We start from the raw sequence: 19,995 nt of genomic DNA, 5'->3' as shown, positions 1-19,995 counted from the left end.
GGCAAGGAGGTTGGGCGGCACGACCGCCACCACGGAGATGGAGCGAAGGATCAGCTCACGCAGAGGGAGCGAGATGGATCATGGCATCGCGGGATGGTTAGGGAGTGCGGAGGCATTCATCCAGCAGTGGGTAGAACAAGCCTGATGGTGATGATGACGATGATGATGAGCAAAGCCCAACAGAGTTGGTGATAATCTGTACCCCATCAGGCAAACGAACATTTGTTCGCGTTAACAAAGCTAGCGGAGGACAAAGTTCGACTCAGACAACATGAATGAGTTAAATGTTTTATTTAGAAGAGTCGGGGTCACGTGACTGCCCGAGGCCATGTGCTCCACAGACCAATCACGGCTCGTCGTAACGCAGAGCCCCGTCACGCGAGGCCACCGCCGCACCACGTCGCAGCGACGACCCATCGTCAGTCCACTGCTGGATGCAGGCCTGTCCACACCGCGCGGGGTTGTGGGGATTGACGACGCTTCACCACGCTGGTCCCGGGGCAAGGCTGACGACGAAAGCTTACACAGTGGCTCACAGCAGTCGTGGTGGTGGTGGTGGAGGCAATGCAGCGACGACTACGTTTCCAATGTCGCACGTGGCAATCGTGGTTGTTGCTGGCAACGTCGTTGCCCCGACGTTGCTCTCGTCGTGCCCCCGGTGGCCGTGGCGGTGTCACTGAAAGAGGCCTTGGTCCGGGTCCGGCTGAAACCGCACCTCCTCCTCACAGGGGACGCCCCCACCGGCCTCGGCCCAGCAGCTGCGTGCGCACGTGAAGACGAGGACGGAGCCGAACTCCGGGACGGAGTCTGCGAGGCAACGCAGGGGGAGTGGGAGTTGAGTTTTAGCACCGTTGTGTGTGCGTGTCTCAGTGTGTGGAGCGGTGGTGTAGCGGTTAGGGCTCTGCGCTACGAACCCGGCGACACGGGTTCGGTTCCTGATCACGGCCAAGACCAAATTACGATTATCTGTATCGGTTCGTGGCCTCCCCTAGGTCGACTCAGCCTTAAATGAGTACCTGGTGTGGTGTGTGTAAACATGGCCACTAGGCAGAGAAAGGCGGCTGGACATGGTGCTGGGCACCCACCTCGTGTGCCGTGCCGGCATTCATAAGTGCTCGCTAACAGCACGTGCCCCAACAGTTTGTTAAGGCTATAGGGGGATCTTTGTCTTTGTGTGTGTGCCTGCATGCCCAGCCACCGCATGCCCAAGTAGCTTCTGTTTGGCCAGATAGAAGGGGCTAAACAGGCACGACAAGGGCTAGAGGTGAGTGGACATGCCGATGGCCAGTACCAGCGGTGTCAAGATCGGCCTCTGTGGAGGAAGCTCGTGAAGGACGCTCCTGGGCAGTTACAGGCAGTCGCCCTCCAGCAACAGAGGGTGGAGGCGCAACGCTCACAACAACGAGCGGAGCGCCAGACAGATTAAACGTAAGTTGGGACAGTGGTGAGCTGGTGGTGCATCTGCCAGTCAACCCATGACACCTGGGTCTGTTCCATGACCTCCTGTCAACGCGGCCTCAAAGTCCACATAGCCTGGCACAAGCCACATGGTCACGTCACCGGCACTTAGCGGCAAAAGGCGGTTCTTGTTGATCACAAGTATGTGAGAGAGCGATGGAAATAAGCGGACTGAACACAAATGAGACAGAAATCAGAAATAAAAATCCCAATGCAGAGACCACGAGTGACGGATGTAATTATCGGGGCTGCACGGTTACAATGGACGTAGGAGGTAGGGAATGGCTGCCGAGAGATGTGAACGTGGAGAGAGTGATTCGTGCACTGCTCTACAGACCCGATGACGACCCGGGTTCCATTCCCAGCCATGGTAAACATAATTGTGTCCACACAGGCCGCCCCCCCCCTCCCCCCCACCACCCTCACCTGTCCCCTCGGCCCCCCTGAGCTGCCACACGAGCGCGGGCATCAGCTGCATCTCGAAGACGCGGGGGGCACCGCAGAGTGGGCACGGCATTGGGGGCGCGGTCAGGTGGGGGTCGGGGGCGCTCACGTACAGGGGCTCTCCCCCCCACGAATACCTGCGCACGTCGGGGGTGGGGAGTGGTGGGTGGGGGCGGGCGGCAGAGGACGACAAACGTGACTCACTCGACTCGCTCGCTCGCATAAACCCACGCTGCCAGCTGCTTGCCACCAAGACTAGAACCCCTGCTTCTCCCAGGCAGTTTCCAACCCAAGAACAAACCGGGCTCACCCCCTGCATGTGTGTATGTTGAACTTCTTTTGAACCGTACGTAATCAACCGTGCTAATCGGAGATGCGGGGGATGGACAACTAGTCTCAGTGTGATGAGTCTATGGGTCTCTGTGCAAGTCTATGGATCTCTGTGAGTCTATTGGTCTCTTTGTGAGTCTATTGGTCTCTGTGTGAGTCTATGGGTTTTTGTATGAGTCGATGTTTGGATGTTGAACTTCTTTTGAACCGTACGTAACCACCCATGCTAAATCGGACGTGCTTTGCTCTCGAGACCGCCGGCAAAATTGAACGCATTCCGGATGATTCGGTTCGAAGCAACAACAACGCAACGTTATTTAGAATTTTACCTGGTGACATGTGGTCTTGTGGCTGCCCCCCCCCTCCACCCCTCGCCCCCCTTCCCACCAGGCCCCCCTTGCCCCCCTTCCTACCAGGCCCCCCCTGACCCCGTCACCGTGGCGGCCGCTCACCTCAGCACCTGGCGAGGGCACCGCGCCGTCCGCTTCATGAATTTCAGGAAGAGGCGGTCGCCGTGGCGTGCACACGCCGGCTCGTACTCCTCCCGCGCTCCACCAACCCCGCCGCTGCCGCCACCGCTGTCACTGCTGGGTGCGAGGTCATTTTTTCCCGTGGTGAGGTCAAAACGACGCGTGTCTCCGTGTGCGTAACCGCGGGGGGAGCAGCGGTTTAGCGGTAAGCGCGCTCGCGCTACGAAACCCGGCGACCCGAGTTCGATTCCTCGCTCACGAACAACACCGGTGACGATTTTCTGAATAGATTCTGGGCCTCCCCTAGGTCGACTCGGCCTCAAATGAGTACCTGGTGCGATGTATGGACATCGCCACTGGGGAGACAAAGGCGGCTGGGCGTGGTGCTGGCCACCCACTTCATTGGTGCTCGCTAACAGCAATGACCCCAATAGTCTGTTAAGGCCACATGGGGGACCTTTGTCCGTGTGCATGTGGTGCGCACTAGGACCACGTTTCCCAACAGCCTAGGCCACACGGGAGGGGGGGGGGCGGGGGGGATATTTATATTTGTGTGTGGTGCGCATATTGCGTTTTTATTCCAATCACACATGTGAGAGTCGATTATTGTTTTTATTCCTAAATGTGGTATGTAACAAATATTCCAGGGATATCTGCATGCACTTAAGATGCGCTACAATCGCCACAATGCAACTTTCTGATTTCTGTTGTAACTTCGTGATCCGACCATACAGGACATCTGCGAAAAATTGCTTCATAGCTCATCAGATTCCTCCAGTCTAAATAAAGATTCTGAAGTATGGAATTGATTGTTGATCTGAATCACGACTCCGAATTGTGAGACAATTCATTGAATCACGAGCGGAGCGAATCCTTAAGAGGCCTAGCGCACACAGCCAGCAGTTGAACACAGGCCTCCGAATGTGTATTACCGCCACTGTCCGCAGGCTCAGCATCGACAATCGTCTGCAACGCTCGCAAAACACTCATTCACACTCGCCGCGTGAGCGTCAACAAGTGCTTCCCGGCATCGGAGATCGACGCGGTAATCACCGGGGCGGATGAACACCAACCGCTCTCTCACCGCCGTGAACCATAGTCACCGGCGTGTCACACCCAACGACGCTTCGGAGATCCACTCACCCTTGCCACGGCCGCTGCTGCGCCGCCACCAGCCCATCGGCGCTGCCCTCCCGGCGCTGGTACTCGGAGAGCAGCGCGCGAGCGTGCTGCGTGAGCTCGGCCTCCTCCCCCCCCTCCCCCTCCTCCTCCGCGCAGTCCTCCTCGCTCACCGCGTTCAGGAAGTACGCCAGCAGCCGAGGTGCTGGGTCGCCGCTTTCCTGCGGTCTCGGCATTGCCGCCGATGCCGCCGCCGCCGCTATTGCGCGCCCACCGCCAAGCGACAGCCCGTCCATACCGGGGCACAGCTCCATGGCGGGGTTCGGTGACGGCGATGGGTGGGGGAGCTGGGGAACGCGGGCCGTGGAGTCCGGCAGAGGGGCGGGTGGCGTGGGCGCGTCCCCTGCGTCCCCATCAACGTCATCGCCCCAGTCGTCCGCCCCATCGCACCAGTCCTTGGTGGACATCAGAGGCTCCACCTGTGGAACGGTTGCGCGTGCGACGCTCAGACCGGGAGCGCGCGCCACGACCGATGCCGACGGTGTACGCGTGCGTGGCGCAATGTAGCCCGCTTTCGCAATCCGCTGCTGGGTGACCGCCTCCACACACCGCGTCAGATCATGGGGGATGCTTGACCATGCTTCAACATGGTTGCTCAGTGTGGGTCGGGGTGGGGGGGGCGAGGGGTGGACCAGGACCGGTTCAAATATTACTCGCCACTGGTGTTATCCGAGGTTGGGAGTCAAACTCAGCTGGATATACTCACAGCATAGTACACTAACCACTGCTCCACCAACACATGCACGCGGATGTAGACATGAGCAGCCACTGCACATATATACAACATATAAACACAAGCCAAATGTCACAATGCACAACTCAAAATATTCATCAGCGTCATTGTCAAGAAAATTAATAAAAAACATAAATAGGCAACGTCTCATTCGTATGCACGTCTTTCCATGTAAAAAATTTAAGTATTTCCTACACCACACACCAGCCGCACAGCCTTCTGGGAGTGCAACATTTCAGTAGCGTTTCAAGACAAGCAAACTCTGGACTGGTTTTGGCACACACTGCCTCATCAGCAGTCAGGCAATAAGCAAGGAGCGTCAGTCGAAGAGAATGTTAAAGATACATTGAAAATTTTTATGGTTCACTTTAATTTCTGGAAACTCACACAGCCACGCTAAACCCCCTTTGGGATTCTGAGTTCAACGTTATTGCCTGGGACTCACAGAGTCTTTAGGATTCTAACGTGACTATATCGTGGCCTGAAAGGCGTAGGGTTAGCAGTGCCGAGTGCGGTAAAGTTGCAGGAAAACGACCCGTCGACATGACATGAGTTCATCACGGTCAACTGCCTCAGGAACGTAACAAATTAAATGAGTTGACCACGCACGTCTCACCTGCGGGGGTGTGGGCGCAGGGGCAGGCACCGCGCGCGCAGGCTCCAAGTACTGAGAACGTAACGCTCGCCAGCTGCAAACAGAACAGAGACACGGACACACAGAGAGACACAGACACACAGAGAGACACAAAGAATCCCCTTGTAGCCTTACATGGGGCTACGGCCCTTCTACACGGCACACCCTGCACCGTGAAGGACCATTGCCCCAAACATCACCCGTTATATATTGTATGCCTTTTCAGGCTACTAAAACTATAATAAATTTTTATTTTACGAGGTAAGGCCCACTGAGATACATAGCTATTTTTCAGAAGCAACCTGGCCACAAATGATAGCTCAATGAAACGGCTTATCGCGTGGAAATTTATAGCGGCCAAACACTCGAAACGCATGCCAATTCTAAATGTTGAGGAAAAAAACGGAGGACCCAGAGAAAAATCCACAGCACCACAACGAAAAATATGCAAACTCCAAATATACAGCAGGCGTCAAGGTCGGGATCGAACCCATGACCTCCTGCATACCAGGCGATGGGAGTTAACATCTCTCCAGCGCAGCACCATGGTGCTACTGACAAATGTGTTATTTGCGCTCGTGCACCACTGCCAACGCAACAGCATCACCAAATAATTTGTTCGACATCACAAACTAAATCCACATTCTCGTCGTTGGTGGGGAGTCATAGTGCAAGACAGGCTGCGGGAGCTGAGCAGCGGGCAGCCTCACCCTCGAGCGGATGTGGAGCATGTGGCGTGTGGGCACGCGAGGAGGTGCAGGGCGCGGTGGTACGGCGAGCCCTCCAGCGGGCAGTACAGCTGCGCCACCAGGGTCTGTGCGGAGCCGCATGCCCCGCACGCCGTGCGTCCCGCCAGCGGCACGCCGGGCACGCTGTCCTGCAGAGTGCGCAACCGAGACGAGGGGTCCGGAATTATATACAAGGTCGAACTCTTTTATAAGGTCGCACTGATTATACACAAAGTGCTTGCCACAAATGAACCACAATCAATACCTTGCGGGTCTAGTCAAGGAGCATAAACCATCATGCGAACTCCGGTCATCCTCGCAGCGGCTTTTGGCTAACCATTGAACAAAGACGGCAACTGCATCACACAAGTAGCCGGCCGTGTCGGCCATGTCTGGGGAAGCCAAAGCTGCAGCGAGCTGGCGGAATCGTCACGATCCCGGCCAGCACGTGACTATAATTACACTTCCCACCCAGGCCTAAGGCTCCAGGGCTGTGGGACCAGCACTCCACGTCACGTGTAAAAGCATTCGCTAAATAAATAACTGCATCGCTCGCTGTCAGATGCACTTCTGCGGCCGTCTGGAACACTCTTCCTTCCGATATTCGATAAGCCAAATGGAACTATGCACTTTTAAATCTAGATTGAAAACTCATTTTTTTTGTTTTAGCCACCCGGCGCTCTGCTCGTTGTTGTGAGCGTCACTCCTCCTCCGTATGGGCAGACAACCCATTTGACAGGCGAGGAGTGGAGAGGCCTTCAACCAGCAGTCTATGGAGAAAGAGCCTGTAAATGGAGTCATAATTGATTATTTTGGGTCACGTCGCGCGAGTAAAATGCGTGTTGTACACCCTCCTTCACCTGGCACAGCCCATTAATTGACAATTGGTTACAAACGTTTTGTTGGTAGTTGCAATCAGCATCATCGGGTTTTTGGGTGATTTGTTTTCTGTACCTTGCACTCGTATCGTGTCTTTGTTGTGTTGTTGTAACGTTCTTAGCTCGTGCCCCGACTGGGACATCTGTGAAAAAGAGCTTTATAGCTCATCGGATTCCTCCAGTATAAACACATATTCTGATTCTTATGTAAAGTGGTGTGACGTCACAAATGTGCGCCGACATGTAAGGAGCACGTGGTAGGAAGTTATACCGAGAGGTTAATGTAGTCACATAAATGATCAAAGATTATGTTGGATTATATAAGTTTAAGACATAGGCTTTCGCGGCCAAGATATTGCGATTTCCTGCACCTAAAAACGGCAAGATGTACATGCATAATGTGCATGCGTAATGTATGTTGATTACTTGCCCACAAGTGACGACATCACGTTTATCTCCTCTACTTAAGACTGAAACAGGAGGAGGATTTCTCCACAAATCTGGTTGTCGCCTGATGATGCTGGTTGTAATATCTGGTGAAACGTCGTACTCGAATTGTAAATTTCGCAGTGGGTTTACTCTCCAACGCACCAGTGTGCTGAACTAGTAACTAATTGTCACGTTTTGCTTTGGTGACAAACCTTACTAATTGGTTGCGCCGGGTGGTGGCGGGATTAACGACACATTCATATTGACGCGATCTAACCAAAAACATTAAGTTAGAAATGTTAATGTGTACCGTACATGCTTACGTGGAAGAGGGTGGACTATAGATATTTTACTTATGCGAACCGACTCAAAAATAAATTATGCATCGCAATATTAGTCGGAAAGGCCGACACGTTTGGCCTAATAAGTACAATATGCATCACTTATAAACGAATGTATTGGCGTATAGATGTGCTGCGAAGGGCCGTTATCTGAAATGTCGCCAAAGCATATTATTCGATCTTTCACGAAGCTTACGGTCCACCATCAATCGCATCCGCACAAATCGTGGCAGCAGACGCGGATACCCTGATGCACAAATGGGACATTAAACACCCTGCAGTGGTATGGTGGTGCGGCTGTGGTCGTCCAGAACAGAGACCGAAGTACAACGCGTAACGACGCAATGCCCCGATCCACAAATACGAAGAAGGAGACATCACAGCGACGACGACGACGGTGATGATGATGCACTCACTACTCCACTTGGCTCCTGACGCGGTTACCTGCTGGTTTGACCACGTGAATGTGGAATTGTAAGTTGTTGCTCTGCATCCACATCAGCAGCCGTACGAAATGAGAAGTTTTATTGACCAACGTGTTGCTTTGTGTTGTTGTTATTGTTGGTGGTGGTGGTGGTGTTTGTGCATCACTGCCAACGAAGCAGCAGCAGCAACACCAAAATCACGGTTTAACTGGTAGGAACCCACTGGTTCCACCAGCCCACAGGGGATTATTGTGTCCGTCCGTCCTGCAGGGAGGGGCTGGGTGGGGAGGGAGGGGCTGGGTGGGGAGGGGCTAGGTGGGGAGGGGCTGGGTGGGGTGGGTGGGGAGGGTGGGGAGGGTGGGGCTGGGTGGGGAGTGGGAGGGGTAGGGCTGGGTGGGGGGGCTGGTCACCCCGTGATGCCCTTATAAAACTCAACGTTTAACCTACTCACGCCGGCTTGTGCCCGCCCTCACAGTCGGCCATATTTGCGGAATACACCACGCCGCCGTTGACCCTGGCCATTGACCGAGCAACCCAACGTTCCTACCAGCTCCCTCTGCAGGAATGTGTTTAAATCATCAACTTCTCAGGCGCCTCCGTTCGTTGCAATTCGACCCCAGAGCCAGCAGGGAGCGCTGCGGGCTGCCGCGTGTACGACTCGACGCATCGTGAACCAAACTTGAAACTTCATGCAAACGGGAATAGAATAAATCGCCGGGCGCAGTTTCACGTAACGACTTCGTACTGTGATGTAATAAATGTTAATAACGACGATGCCTTTAAGATTTTTTTTTTAAACACACACCAAAAAAAAACATGTAAAAATAATACCGAGCCAGGCAGGAGTCGAACCTACAATCTTCTGATCCGTAGTCAGACGCGTTATCCATTGCGCCACTGGCCCCGAGCCGCATCCACGTCACTCAGAGGCCAACTTAACTCTCGCGCGAAGTCACCGCGTCCACAAAATAACATCTTATAATCGACCCTATTTGAAGTGTTCAATTGACAACAAACATTTTAACTAAACTCGCACGACGCGCGCGTTCCCCGTGGTAACACGGGAGCCTCTCGGCCTAGACCAGACCCTCCCCTTTCCTCATGTCTCTCCCACTCCCCGTCGCCTCTACTCGCGAAAATAACCCACACAGACATTAAATTAAACATTCACAAACGCGACGATTAGAAACTCTCCCTCACCGGCTCGCCGCCGATCTTGTTGCAGCTCCACGAGGTGGCCGAGCGAGGTGGCACGGGCCCGTCCAGGAGCCCGAGCAGAACGGGGGCCTCGCCTGGGCGAGCGGCCATGTGAGTTGGGGGGGCAGGAGGAGGCCCAAGGGCCCCCCTCTGATTACGGAGTTGCCTCTCTCTCTCTCACGCCTTGGTTTCTAAGTCGTCTCTCACGACGACGACGACGTTCCTCAGCAAGGCCTGCCGAGGTTGAGTCGAGATCACGGGGACCACCACCAGCAGCAGCAGCACGAGCTCCCTCGCTTCCCGGCCACGTGTCTCGGCCTCGCCTCGCCTCCAGGGGCCACCGTCTCGCCCGCGAGCTTGTCAACGTGCCCGGCTCACGTGGGCATCAGAACATTTATTATACTCGAGAAATCCGATGAGCTATGAAGCTCTTCACACTGGGGGGGGGGGGGGTACCACCACCAGCACCACCCCTCCCTCGCTACCCGGCCACGTGTCTCGGCCTCGCCTCTCGTGGGCATCAGAATATTTATTCTGATGGAGAAATCCGATGAGCTATAAAGCTCTTCACACCCGCCCCACACACACACACCGGGGGGTACCACCACCAGCACCACCCCTCCCTCGCTTCCCGGCCACGTGTGTCGGCCTCGCCTCTCCACCTGCCCCCCCCCCCGTGTCGGCCCTCCTGGGCATCAGAATATTTATTCTGCTGGAGAAATCCGATGACCTATAAAGCTCTTCACACCCGCCCCACACACACACACACGTGTCCGGTAGTTACACAGATGGCTCACGCCTGCCTATCCAGAGTTGACGAAAGCCGACTTCAATAACCAAGAAGATGAATCCCTGCAGTCACGAAAGCTTTAAATCGAAATTCAATTTGCGTACTTATGAGGACCTTGTCAGCGATTGAGATGGTCATGTATGCACGTACGTTGGACTTCATTGGCACCGTACGTAGCCAACCGTGCTCATCGGAGGTCATACTAGCAGGAATCTTAAAAAAAACAAATGTGTGTTCTCTATTGTTTTATTTCATTGACGTTTTATTTTACCAGGTAAGGCCCCACTGAGCTGTGTATCTCTTTTTCAGAAGCGGCCTGGCCACAAACGGCAGCTCAACGAAGTGGCTTACCATCATCGTGTGAACATTTAAAGCAGCCAAATACTCGAAACGCCTGACCTTGATTCTAAATGTGGGCGTAAAAACCATAGGACCCGGAGAAAACTTCACACGACCACAAGGAGAGAGAGATACTCCAAATATACAGACGTCAGGGTCTGGATCGAACGTCAACAAACTCTTGTATACCAGGCGAGGTAGTGAACATCTCGCCACGGTGGCTCTTGGTGGTGGTGGTGACTGTGATGTGTCCTGGTCGAGAGTCATGAGTAGAGGTGGACACCGTGGTTAGGACGGGGAGGACTGCCCACGGGATCCCTCCTCGGCCCCTTGTGCCTCACTCACGCCCATTCCACACTCCGCGGTCTTGATGTGTTCGCATTGATGGTGGTTCCCAAGTAGGCCTAGCGAGGTACCATTCCAAGCTGGGGTGCACGTTTGGTCAGGGGATCAGGAAACCAACGTAGGTCGACCAACTTCCACCCATGACCCCTCGTCTCACGACTCCTCTCACGCCTGGTTGTAATTGTATTGATGTTGACAACTTGATGCTGTTGTGGGTTGAGAGCCGATGAGGTATGCATCGAGGATGACACTCATTGCTCAAGTTTGGCCGGAGACCAGGACTACATGTGCAGCGAATCATTTCAGAGACACTATTGAAGAGGCAACAACGTTTATTCTATACTTTACACGACACCGTTACACACGGGACTAATACGCCTGTCTCTCACTCTTGTTGCCCACGGGACTATAATACACCGATCTCTTTCCTACACGGGATAACTACAATCGGGTCAGAGCAGCCACGATGTCGAAGGCATAGCCGTAGCACCTCGGTTCCGCTTCATCCACGGACAGCCCCGATATGCGATCGGGGCTCCCCTTTAATCCCTCTCGGCATGACCCGGCTCCACCCTCGGCCACGCCCCCCTTCTCGAACGTTCCCGAAGGTTTCCGATAACCTCTCACATGCTTCCTGCCCGGCTCCGCCCTTAACCACGCCCCCCTCAGGGACTCTCCGTGTCCCCTCGGTCACCTGTTCCCCCTACCCCCCACCCCGGCCAATCACGCGCTTCACCCGGAGCCGGTGACTCGTCCTCACATACCCCCTCAGCCAGCAGCCCTCCCCACGTCCCCTCGTGACCAATTTTGCGGCAATTACTCGCTGCGCTGGCGGAGTTGCTGCTATTCCCTATTCTGTCGGTAGAGCTCCTTTGCCTCTTTCTGCGAGCACCCGGTACCACGCCCCCAGTGACCCACTGTGGTACTGCACGGTGTGCTCACCTCTGCCCCCATATTTCCTTGTTTCCTGCACTCAGTGCTACGCACCGTAGTGATCCATTTACATCACTACACATGGGTTCCCTTTTCCTACCCTGGTTTCTCCATCTCACGCTTGTGTCTCTCCTGGTTGATTATAGTTTAACTATTGGCCTGTGTCCTCATCGGCAGACTACATTTTTGGGAGTTGCCGGTTTGTGAGTTTTTAAATCCTTTATATTAAGTTCGCTTGCTTGCTTGCGTGCTTGCTTGCTTGCGTGCGACCGTGCAAATCTTTCGGTCGTTTTTTAACCCACTTCCCGTGATCCAATCGAGCTGACATTTTCCACACAGACTCGTTGTGCGAAACAATTAATGTTCGTGGAAAAAAATTCCCAAAATTTTACACTTTTTAGGCAATTTTTTTTTATTTTACATATATTCAAATAGAACTCATTCATGGCTTTGGCTGAACGTCACAGTGTAAGAGCCCAGAGCGTAACCACTCCACAGGCCGTGGCGGAGTAGCGCAGTTGGTAGCGCCCTCGCTTCCCATGCCAAAGGTCGCGGGATCGATCCCCGCGTCCTCCACAGGCGAATATATTTTTAAATCCTTTATATTAAGTTCGCTGCCACGCATATAAAGGATTTATAGTGAAAAACTTTGTTTTTACTGGTTATACTTATTTTTAACCTCGTTTTAATTCGAGGTCTCTTTATCTGTACTTTCTCTTTGGACCCCGCCCCTTCCTCTCTAGACCACACCCCTCTTTCTAGACCCCACCTCTTTCTCTTTAGACCACGCCCCTTTTTATTTAGACTCCACCCCTTTCTCTTTAGACCCTGCCCCTTCCTCTTTGGACCCCGCCCCTTTTTATTTAGACCCCGCCCCTTTTTCTTTAGACCCATCCCTTCCTCCGGACATGGGGTTGGCCTCGTGTTTTTAAAGGCAGTGCTACTTTTCTTTTCCAGCGAGACTTGGCAACTTTGGGCTGGAGGCGAATGGATTTGAGTGATAGTTCGAGTGGGATCAAATCAGAGAGACCCGACTCTGAAAAACGTTCGGGAAATCCAAGCAAATGAGGCACAGAAAAATCGAATTGTCACGCAGGCTAGAGTGAGTCTACATTTGTGCAGCGGCAATAGCAGGCCTTATAATAAATTAAATAATACTTATCTTGGATAATAGTTTCCTTCCTCAAAGGCTGCGTGTCGAGACACAACTTCCGGAGCTGACCCTTATATAAGACCTGGACCATTGGAAGCAACTGCTGGACCACTGCAGTCGTTAGGGCAGAGCGAGTTATTTAAAACAGGCCAATAACAAAAACAACACCATGAGAATCTTGTGCCACGTGTGTATGCTGAACTTCTTTCGCACCGTACGTAGCCAACCGTGCTATTTGGAGGTGCACGGGAAGGGCAACAAACTAAACACAAAAAGCAATTCTAAAGAAATAAGTTTTCGATCTAGATTTTAAAGTGCATATCTCCAGTGGCTTCCTAATATCTCAGAGGGAAGAGTGTTCCAGACGGCCGCAGAAACGCATCTGAAAGCGCGGAAATACAGCGACCGTCTTTGTTCGATGGCCAGCCAAAAGCCACTGCTTCTGCGAGGATGACCGGAGTTTGCGTGATGGTTTAAGCCGCGTTTGTTGTGACCCAGTTCCTCGCACATTGCCCGCCTTCCTGGCTGCAGCAGAGCGCCCGGTTTGTCTGCAACCGACCATGGGCGAGTTTTAAATATAGCTCGCGTCCGAGTTTAAAAACGTGTAAGACTTTAAATAAACTTCCCAGCCACTCCACAGTGATGACCAACGAGCTTTGCTCTCAGATCTCATCTGCAAGAAATTGTCAACATTGTAACCATATATGCCCGTCACTTGGTTAAATATAAATTACGTCATTCGTATTTCGGGGGTGGGATGTGATGGCCAAAAATAGCCCAATGCTTCTGTAGTAGTTGGTTTATCCTGCACAGCATATTCTACACTTTATCAGTTTATACCCCGCCATGGAAATGTGGAATTGCCACACGAAGCCAAACGCTCATTACATGGAACTGGCAAAACTTCCTCATGTGGCGGGATGCTCCTGAAATTGAGTCTTGAGACTGAGGGAGGCCTTCCTGGGTAAATAGAAGGCCGTGTCTTTCTCCCCGTGGTCGTGTGGATTTTTCTCCAGGTCCTCCGGTTTTTCCCTCCACATGTATAATCAATATACTTATGGAGTATTTGGCTGCTTTTGTTTCCACGTGATAATCCACTTCGTTGAGCTATCATTTGTGGCCAGGTCGCTTCTGAAAAAGATCTACATAGCTCAGTGGACCTGACCTGGTATAATAAAAAAATCTTTGGCAGTTTTAGTTGATTTCACAAATAGGACGCACGGACGTTTCCCTGGTAGCTATAACCAACTTCATCAGGCACTTGCCAGAATTTGACTTACGGGATCGACCAAAAAATAAATTAGGAATCATCATATGGGTCGCGAAAGCCCCGACGCGTGTTACATTGAAATTAAAGAGGCATTCATTTGGCTACCTTTGCAGTGGTGTCAATTTCTGCCTCTGGGTCTACGGGAAATTAATGCATTTAAGCCTGGGGAGTGGTTTATCCAGGTGCGATTTGCCATTCTCCGTCCCGTATTAAATCGGCAGCACAACGCAGAGGACGAGTCAACATACAACTTTATTAGAACACATTTCCAGTTAGTAACATTTTCTGTATTTGTTTAAAAAGGTCTACTTATTTGTTTCGTTTCATATGAAAACTCCATTGTACAAAGGTCATGGCTGAAGTGTTTACAAAAGCGACTTTAATTGAAGGCCACGTGATCCACCGCTAAATAGCAATGCGTAATTTAGCAGTAGAGGGGGTGCGTGCGGATACCCCTCTCCACCCGATTAATGTTTTATCTCGTGGAATAATGGACATCATTATACCTGTATGTACAGGACCTTTCATCCTTCTCTCTCTCTCTCTCACACACACACCGCAAACTGAACAGGTCCGGGCGCCACGTGGCAAGTCTCCACTAACTCTCACGTGTACGAAACACAACAACCACCTCTCCAGCACGTGGCGCGAAACGTCGGACGTCGCACCCCAACGACGCGCGGATACGACCCGCCCCCCCCCCACGCCCCTCCCTCCCCCCCAAAAAACACATCAAAGAGCAGCCACCACAAGATACTGCGGCTGCAAGAACGGCAGCAGCAGCAGTATCGATTTTGATCAAATAACGCCCACTTCCACCTTAGACTACCAGAAGTGAAATCCAAACGCAGACACAAAGACAAAGATCCCCCGTATAGCCTTAACACTGCTGCTGGGGGAAGTGCTGTTAGCGAGCACCTATGAAGGCCGGCACGGCACGCGAGGTGGTGGCTGGCCAGCACCACGCCCGGCCGTCTCCGTCTCCCCAGTGGCGATGTTTACGCACCGCACCAGGTACTCAATTGAGGCCGAGTCGACCTAGGTGAGGCACAGGACCAGTTTCAGATAACCGTCACTGATGGTGTTGGCCGCGAGTGGGAATCGAACTCGGGTTGCCGGGTTCGTAGTGCAGGGTGCTAACCGCTGCACCACCGCTCCCCACAAGCACACACACACACTCGTGTGCACACACACACTCGTGTGCACACACACACTCGTGTGCACACACACACTCGTGTGCACACACACACACTCACGCTCCCTGCAACTGTCAAATGGGCTTTAACCGGCGCAGGAGGTGCGCTCCCACATCCCTGAGCTCGCCGCGCGAGGCCGCTTGCACCGCGCCTCAAGTGGTCCGTACGAGTTCATTATTTGGAATCGACCCCCTCACAAGGATGACCTCACCACCCTCACTCAAGATCGATGGACCCTCGGGGTCCTCAGCGCGTGACATTCCGGCTGCATCCTTCCGACCTCGTTCCCCGACGAACACACTGATGTTAAAAGCGGGGCCCCTTCTCATCCCAGGTCAGTCCTCGTGACCCCAAGGGGTTTAGCGATCACCAACATTGTTGCACAAACGAAGCCCTTAACAGTTTCACGCCGCCGACTTGACGATCAGTACAAATCTGACACCCGAACCGTGAAGTTGGGGGGGGGTGGGTCTTGGAGCCTGGATTTCGGCAGAACGGAGACAAATTAAACGCGTTATTAGGGCATTCTTACATCTTAGAATTCAAAAAATCTTAAAATTGTTCATTTGGCAGCGTGAATATCATCGTGAGGGTTAACAAAAAAAAACCCAGAGGGCGGCGCTCGCAGTCCCCGCACCGCCAGGGAAACGCTGCTGACAATTCCGAGAAATGGGGCGAGCGGGGGAGGAGCAGGACGAGGTCGGGATGACCCCAGCCACGTGGGACCCTGACCCCCACACCACCCCTACCAACCCACCTCGCCCAAGCACCCCTCTCCAAGCTGCCCAAAGGCCCCTGGGCCAGCACACGCGGGCCGGGGCCACACGGCGCACGGTCAACGCGGAGAACCTAAAAGCAGCCAACATTTGAAACGGGGCCGCATGCTGCAGTCGTCCAGACACGAGCGCTACCATTCAGCCGTGACCCGAATAAACTCGCCAACCAGGCACTGGTAGCACACGAGACAACCATATGCTAAACCCGACACCTAACCACAACCAGCTAGCTAACCCTACCGCCACCATCGCCATTCACCACGCACACCCGCTGCACCCCCCCCCAACCATCGCTTAAATTTTCATTCAATTCTTCAGTTGTTGGCAAGTTCGCATTGCCGCCGTGTGTCGAGCCACCACGTAGAGGCGTCGGTTCATCACCGTCAACGAGCGGGGCCCTGAACGGCTCTCGACGCCCGGAGGTTGGCGCTTAGCGGGGGCTGTGAGAGAAATGGCGACGGCCTTCTGGTGGGGGGGAGAGGAGGAGCCTTCAACCAGCAGCGGATCGAGCTCGGCCTGACGAGGACGATGACCACTTCCCACGTCGTTAATCATCGGGGGGGGGGGGGATGAGGATTCAACCGCTGTTAGGGGAACACCCCCACCGCCCCCCACCCCATCCCGCTATTCTCTCGCGTGTCCTTCCGCTCTCAAACCACGACGACAGCCAACGACGCGAGGCGGCCCGGCGTCGGAGCCCCCCTCGTCGTGGTCGACGAGTGATTGAAAGAAAAAGTCGACGGACTCTCGACCCCCCATCCCCGGGGCGGAGGCGGCGCGGCGGCAAGGGGAAGCGCCGCGTGGCAGAGCCAACGAGGCGCTAGCAGCAGCAGGGGGCAAGGGGGGAGCGCGCAGAGGGTCACCCTGAGAAGCCGCCTTCCCGGGCGCGGCGATACCCCGCCGGTCCCTCGGCGCGGTGGCGGCGACGCGACGTTATCTCTCCCGTGCGCGATGACAGATAAAGGTGAAGTATGGTGCACGCCCCCGACATCCGGATGCCATCCCCCCCCCGCACCCAACCCACCTTCCCGACCCACGTGCAGCCGCTACCCCACGTGGGGGGGGGGGGTCGAAGGTTTCGGGCTTTAGGCAGAGGAGGGGAAGTCAACCAGGGACATTTTCGCCGGTGGGCCACCACCAACCCCCCCTTTGCACGGACATCGTTCGTGGAACACGAAACCCCTCCCCCCAACCCCCCACACATCCTCCTGCGTCCGTCGCTGTGGCCAAAGCCACTTTACAGACAAAAAAAAACTCCGGAAAGGGAGAGGGGAGAGCAGGGCGTGGGAGCGGTGGCGACGTGAGGGGAGGGGGGGTGATGGAGAGAGACGCGCGGAGTGTAAATGTCAGTCGCGACGCTGACGACGGAGAAGGTCCTCGTCCACCACGCCTCGGGCTCGCGACAGCCGCCGTCGCGAAGGACGAACGTCAGCCCCCTTTCACAGGCGACACCGGCCCCACCATTCCCCCCCCCCCCCCGACACTCCGCGCGAATCGCTGCCTCCACCCGTCCCAACCACAACCGCCAGGCCTCTCGCGATTCAAACTCGGCGGTCGCTTGGCGTCAACTCGCGCAGAGGGCCGCGAGGAGACCTGCATGCCGAGCGTGGGACTCTCCGTTGGGGCTTCGCGGAACCATCCCTCGCCTAAGTAGACTTAGGCGAGGGATGGTACAATCCACAACAAACAATTCAAAGAAGACAGACAAGATGGACGGACAGACGGACACGCGGGTCGTACAAATCGTGAGCCCAAAACCATGGCCTCGAGTGACGAGAGTGGTTCTCCCGGGACATCGCCGAGAAGGGGGATGTGGAGTCTTCCCTGATGCCCAGGGACTGCTGTTGTTTTTAATCGACAAGGGAGGCAATGGAGAGGTGTCACGTGTCCGTGGCCGCTCCGCATAAAGACGCGACCGGGTCGTGAGCTTCGCTCGGTTGATGCGGAACCGTAAGAACCGAGGTCACGGCGGGCGCGCGGGAATTTTGAGGCCAATCGTCGTCGGCAGGGCCTTGACCGGGAGCAAGTAGTACGCGGCCTGTGCATGACCGAGGCATGGGGTTTTGTGGAAGAGTGCGTCGATCGGTCGATCGGAAGTCGCCATCCCCAGTCACCCAATCGGCAGGGGGAGCAGCAGATGGTATTAATCCATATTTTGGGGAAATTTATAAAAAAAAATGTTTTTATCTAACAGAAGTTGGCGCGCCAGTGGTTATCAGTGAATGCTGCCAGGAAACTCCACAGTGAGAACATTGTACTCGGGGTGAGTGAGGCAATCACCCATTGGGGCTGTGACCACGCCAGGCCACTGCACACACGAGCGTTGTGCCAACGGCACCCTCGGGCCTCCCCTCTTCCTGACGCCCCGTTTCACGCCAGCTTCCTCCGCAGGAGCAGGGCCGCCAGTGGTCGCCACGCTGGCCCACGTGCCCCCGGTGTCCACGGTGCCAGACGCCACCCCGGGCCCCTCCCCCACCAACCCCCCCCCTCCCCTCGCGTAGGCCCGCCCCAGGTCTCTACGACGTAAGCGGGGGTCGCCCCGGAGGCTTCCGCTCGGCCCTAGGGGCCCGAGTGTCCGCTGGCGGTGGCCATGCCGGCGAGGCGCGTGAGCAGCTCGTGGAAGCCGTGCGCCTGCTGCAGCAGCTCGCCCACGCGGGCCTCCGTCTCGCGCCGCAGCGCCCACGCGCCGGCCCCCGCCGCCGTCGGGTAGCGCAGGGCGGCCGCCTTGCTGGAGGCCGCGACGGCGCGAAGCCGCTCGCTCACGGCCTCGGCCAGGGCCGCCGTGGCGGCGCGGAGCTCGGCGGAAAGGGCGCCGCGCGCCAGCGCGTCGGCCAGGAAGGCCAGCCGGTGGCCTCCGAGGACGACGGCGCGGCCGTGGGCGAGCAGCTGCCGCGGCGTCAGCGCCCCGGGCTCGGGCCCGTCCGCCGGGTCGTCGTCGCCGCCGCCGCCGCGTAGCCGGGAGGCGAAGGACTCGGCGGCCGAGCGCAGGGCCCGCAGCGGGGCCTCGCCCTGCTCGGCGTAGAAGCGCAGCAGCTGGCGGTCGTGGGCGCACAGCGGCAGGCGGCACAGGGCCTCCAGGGGCCCGGCGCAGCCCGCGGCCGGCTGGGTCGGGCCGCCCTCGAAGCGGTACACCTGCACGGGGGTGGGAGCGCGTGGGACGGCCGGTCAGAGGCAGTGGCAACAACAACAACAGCAGCGTCATCGTAATCATATTTTGATTGTTACTCGATTTTTGGGTCAGGCCACGTCATGGTCTGGCCAAATAAGTGCTCAAAGACCCCCTTCCCCACCGCCGCCCTCCCCTGAACCTACCCGACGCAATGTTAACCCTTTCCCATTCCAAGACGTCTGCGGGGTGGGTGTCCCGTTCACCACTTAATCTCGGAACGCACAAGCAGTTAGCATACATTTTATTTAGAGAGGCATAGCGCCGTTGTTTTTAAAGTTATTGTACTCATCGCAGACAACTTTAGCGACCTGACCGCACTCTAAAGAGTGAACTGCCCCGCCTGGTATACAACAAGTGGTTGTGGATTCGATCCCGACTCTGACGCCTGTATATTTGGAATTTGCGTGTTCTCCCCATGGTCGCGTGGATTTTTTTCTCCGGGTCCTCCGATTTTTTTCTCTCCACATTTAGAAACATGCATTTAGAGAATCTGGCTGCTATAAATTTCCACGTGATAAGCCAATTCGTTGGGCTCTCGATAGCAATAGCCAGGTCACGTCTCGATAGCTCAGTCGACCTTACCTGGTAAAATAAAAATAGACGCAGCCCAACAAAATTGTCACGTGATACACGCGCGTTTAACGATGCGCCGGTCATCATTACTGGTTGTTAATCTTGATTTGAAGCTTTGGTGACTACAGGAATCCACACTCTTTGGTTCTTTCTGTAAAGTCACGTAGTTAGAAATAAACGTCGTGATTTGTTTTTATTTTATTTC

At 54.9% G+C, this 19,995-nt stretch overlaps 2 protein-coding genes and 1 non-coding gene across 3 annotated transcripts in view; all 3 read right to left on the bottom strand.

The window, feature by feature from the left end:
• Positions 1-251: 251 nt before the first annotated feature.
• PDCD2L (programmed cell death 2 like) lies at positions 252-9,830 on the bottom strand. The gene is made up of 7 exons (XM_078868969.1): positions 9,250-9,830; positions 5,959-6,125; positions 5,231-5,303; positions 3,846-4,300; positions 2,685-2,819; positions 1,885-2,039; positions 252-807 (listed from the first exon to the last, which is right to left on the bottom strand). The coding sequence occupies exons 1-7, from the start codon at positions 9,355-9,357 to the stop codon at positions 674-676; spliced, it is 1,227 nt and encodes a 408-aa protein (XP_078725095.1). The 5' UTR covers positions 9,358-9,830; the 3' UTR covers positions 252-673.
• Positions 8,881-8,953, bottom strand: TRNAR-ACG (transfer RNA arginine (anticodon ACG)). The gene has a single exon. It is a non-coding gene; the product is annotated as a tRNA-Arg (tRNA).
• Positions 9,831-18,561: 8,731 nt separating the features above from the next.
• Positions 18,562-19,995, bottom strand: part of LOC144942091 (uncharacterized) — a 39,159-nt gene continuing 37,725 nt past the window's right edge. Inside the window, exon 7 of the mRNA XM_078868775.1 lies at positions 18,562-19,180. Coding sequence (XP_078724901.1) covers positions 18,608-19,180 — 573 coding nt within the window. The 3' untranslated portion in view covers positions 18,562-18,607. The remainder of the gene's footprint in view (positions 19,181-19,995) is intronic.

The sequence above is a fragment of the Lampetra fluviatilis genome, chromosome 26 (genome assembly GCF_964198595.1).
Source record: "Lampetra fluviatilis chromosome 26, kcLamFluv1.1, whole genome shotgun sequence".
NCBI classification, from domain to species: Eukaryota; Metazoa; Chordata; class Hyperoartia; order Petromyzontiformes; family Petromyzontidae; genus Lampetra; species Lampetra fluviatilis.
Note: the sequence above shows the minus strand (reverse complement) of the source record. Positions and strands in the feature narration are given on the sequence as shown.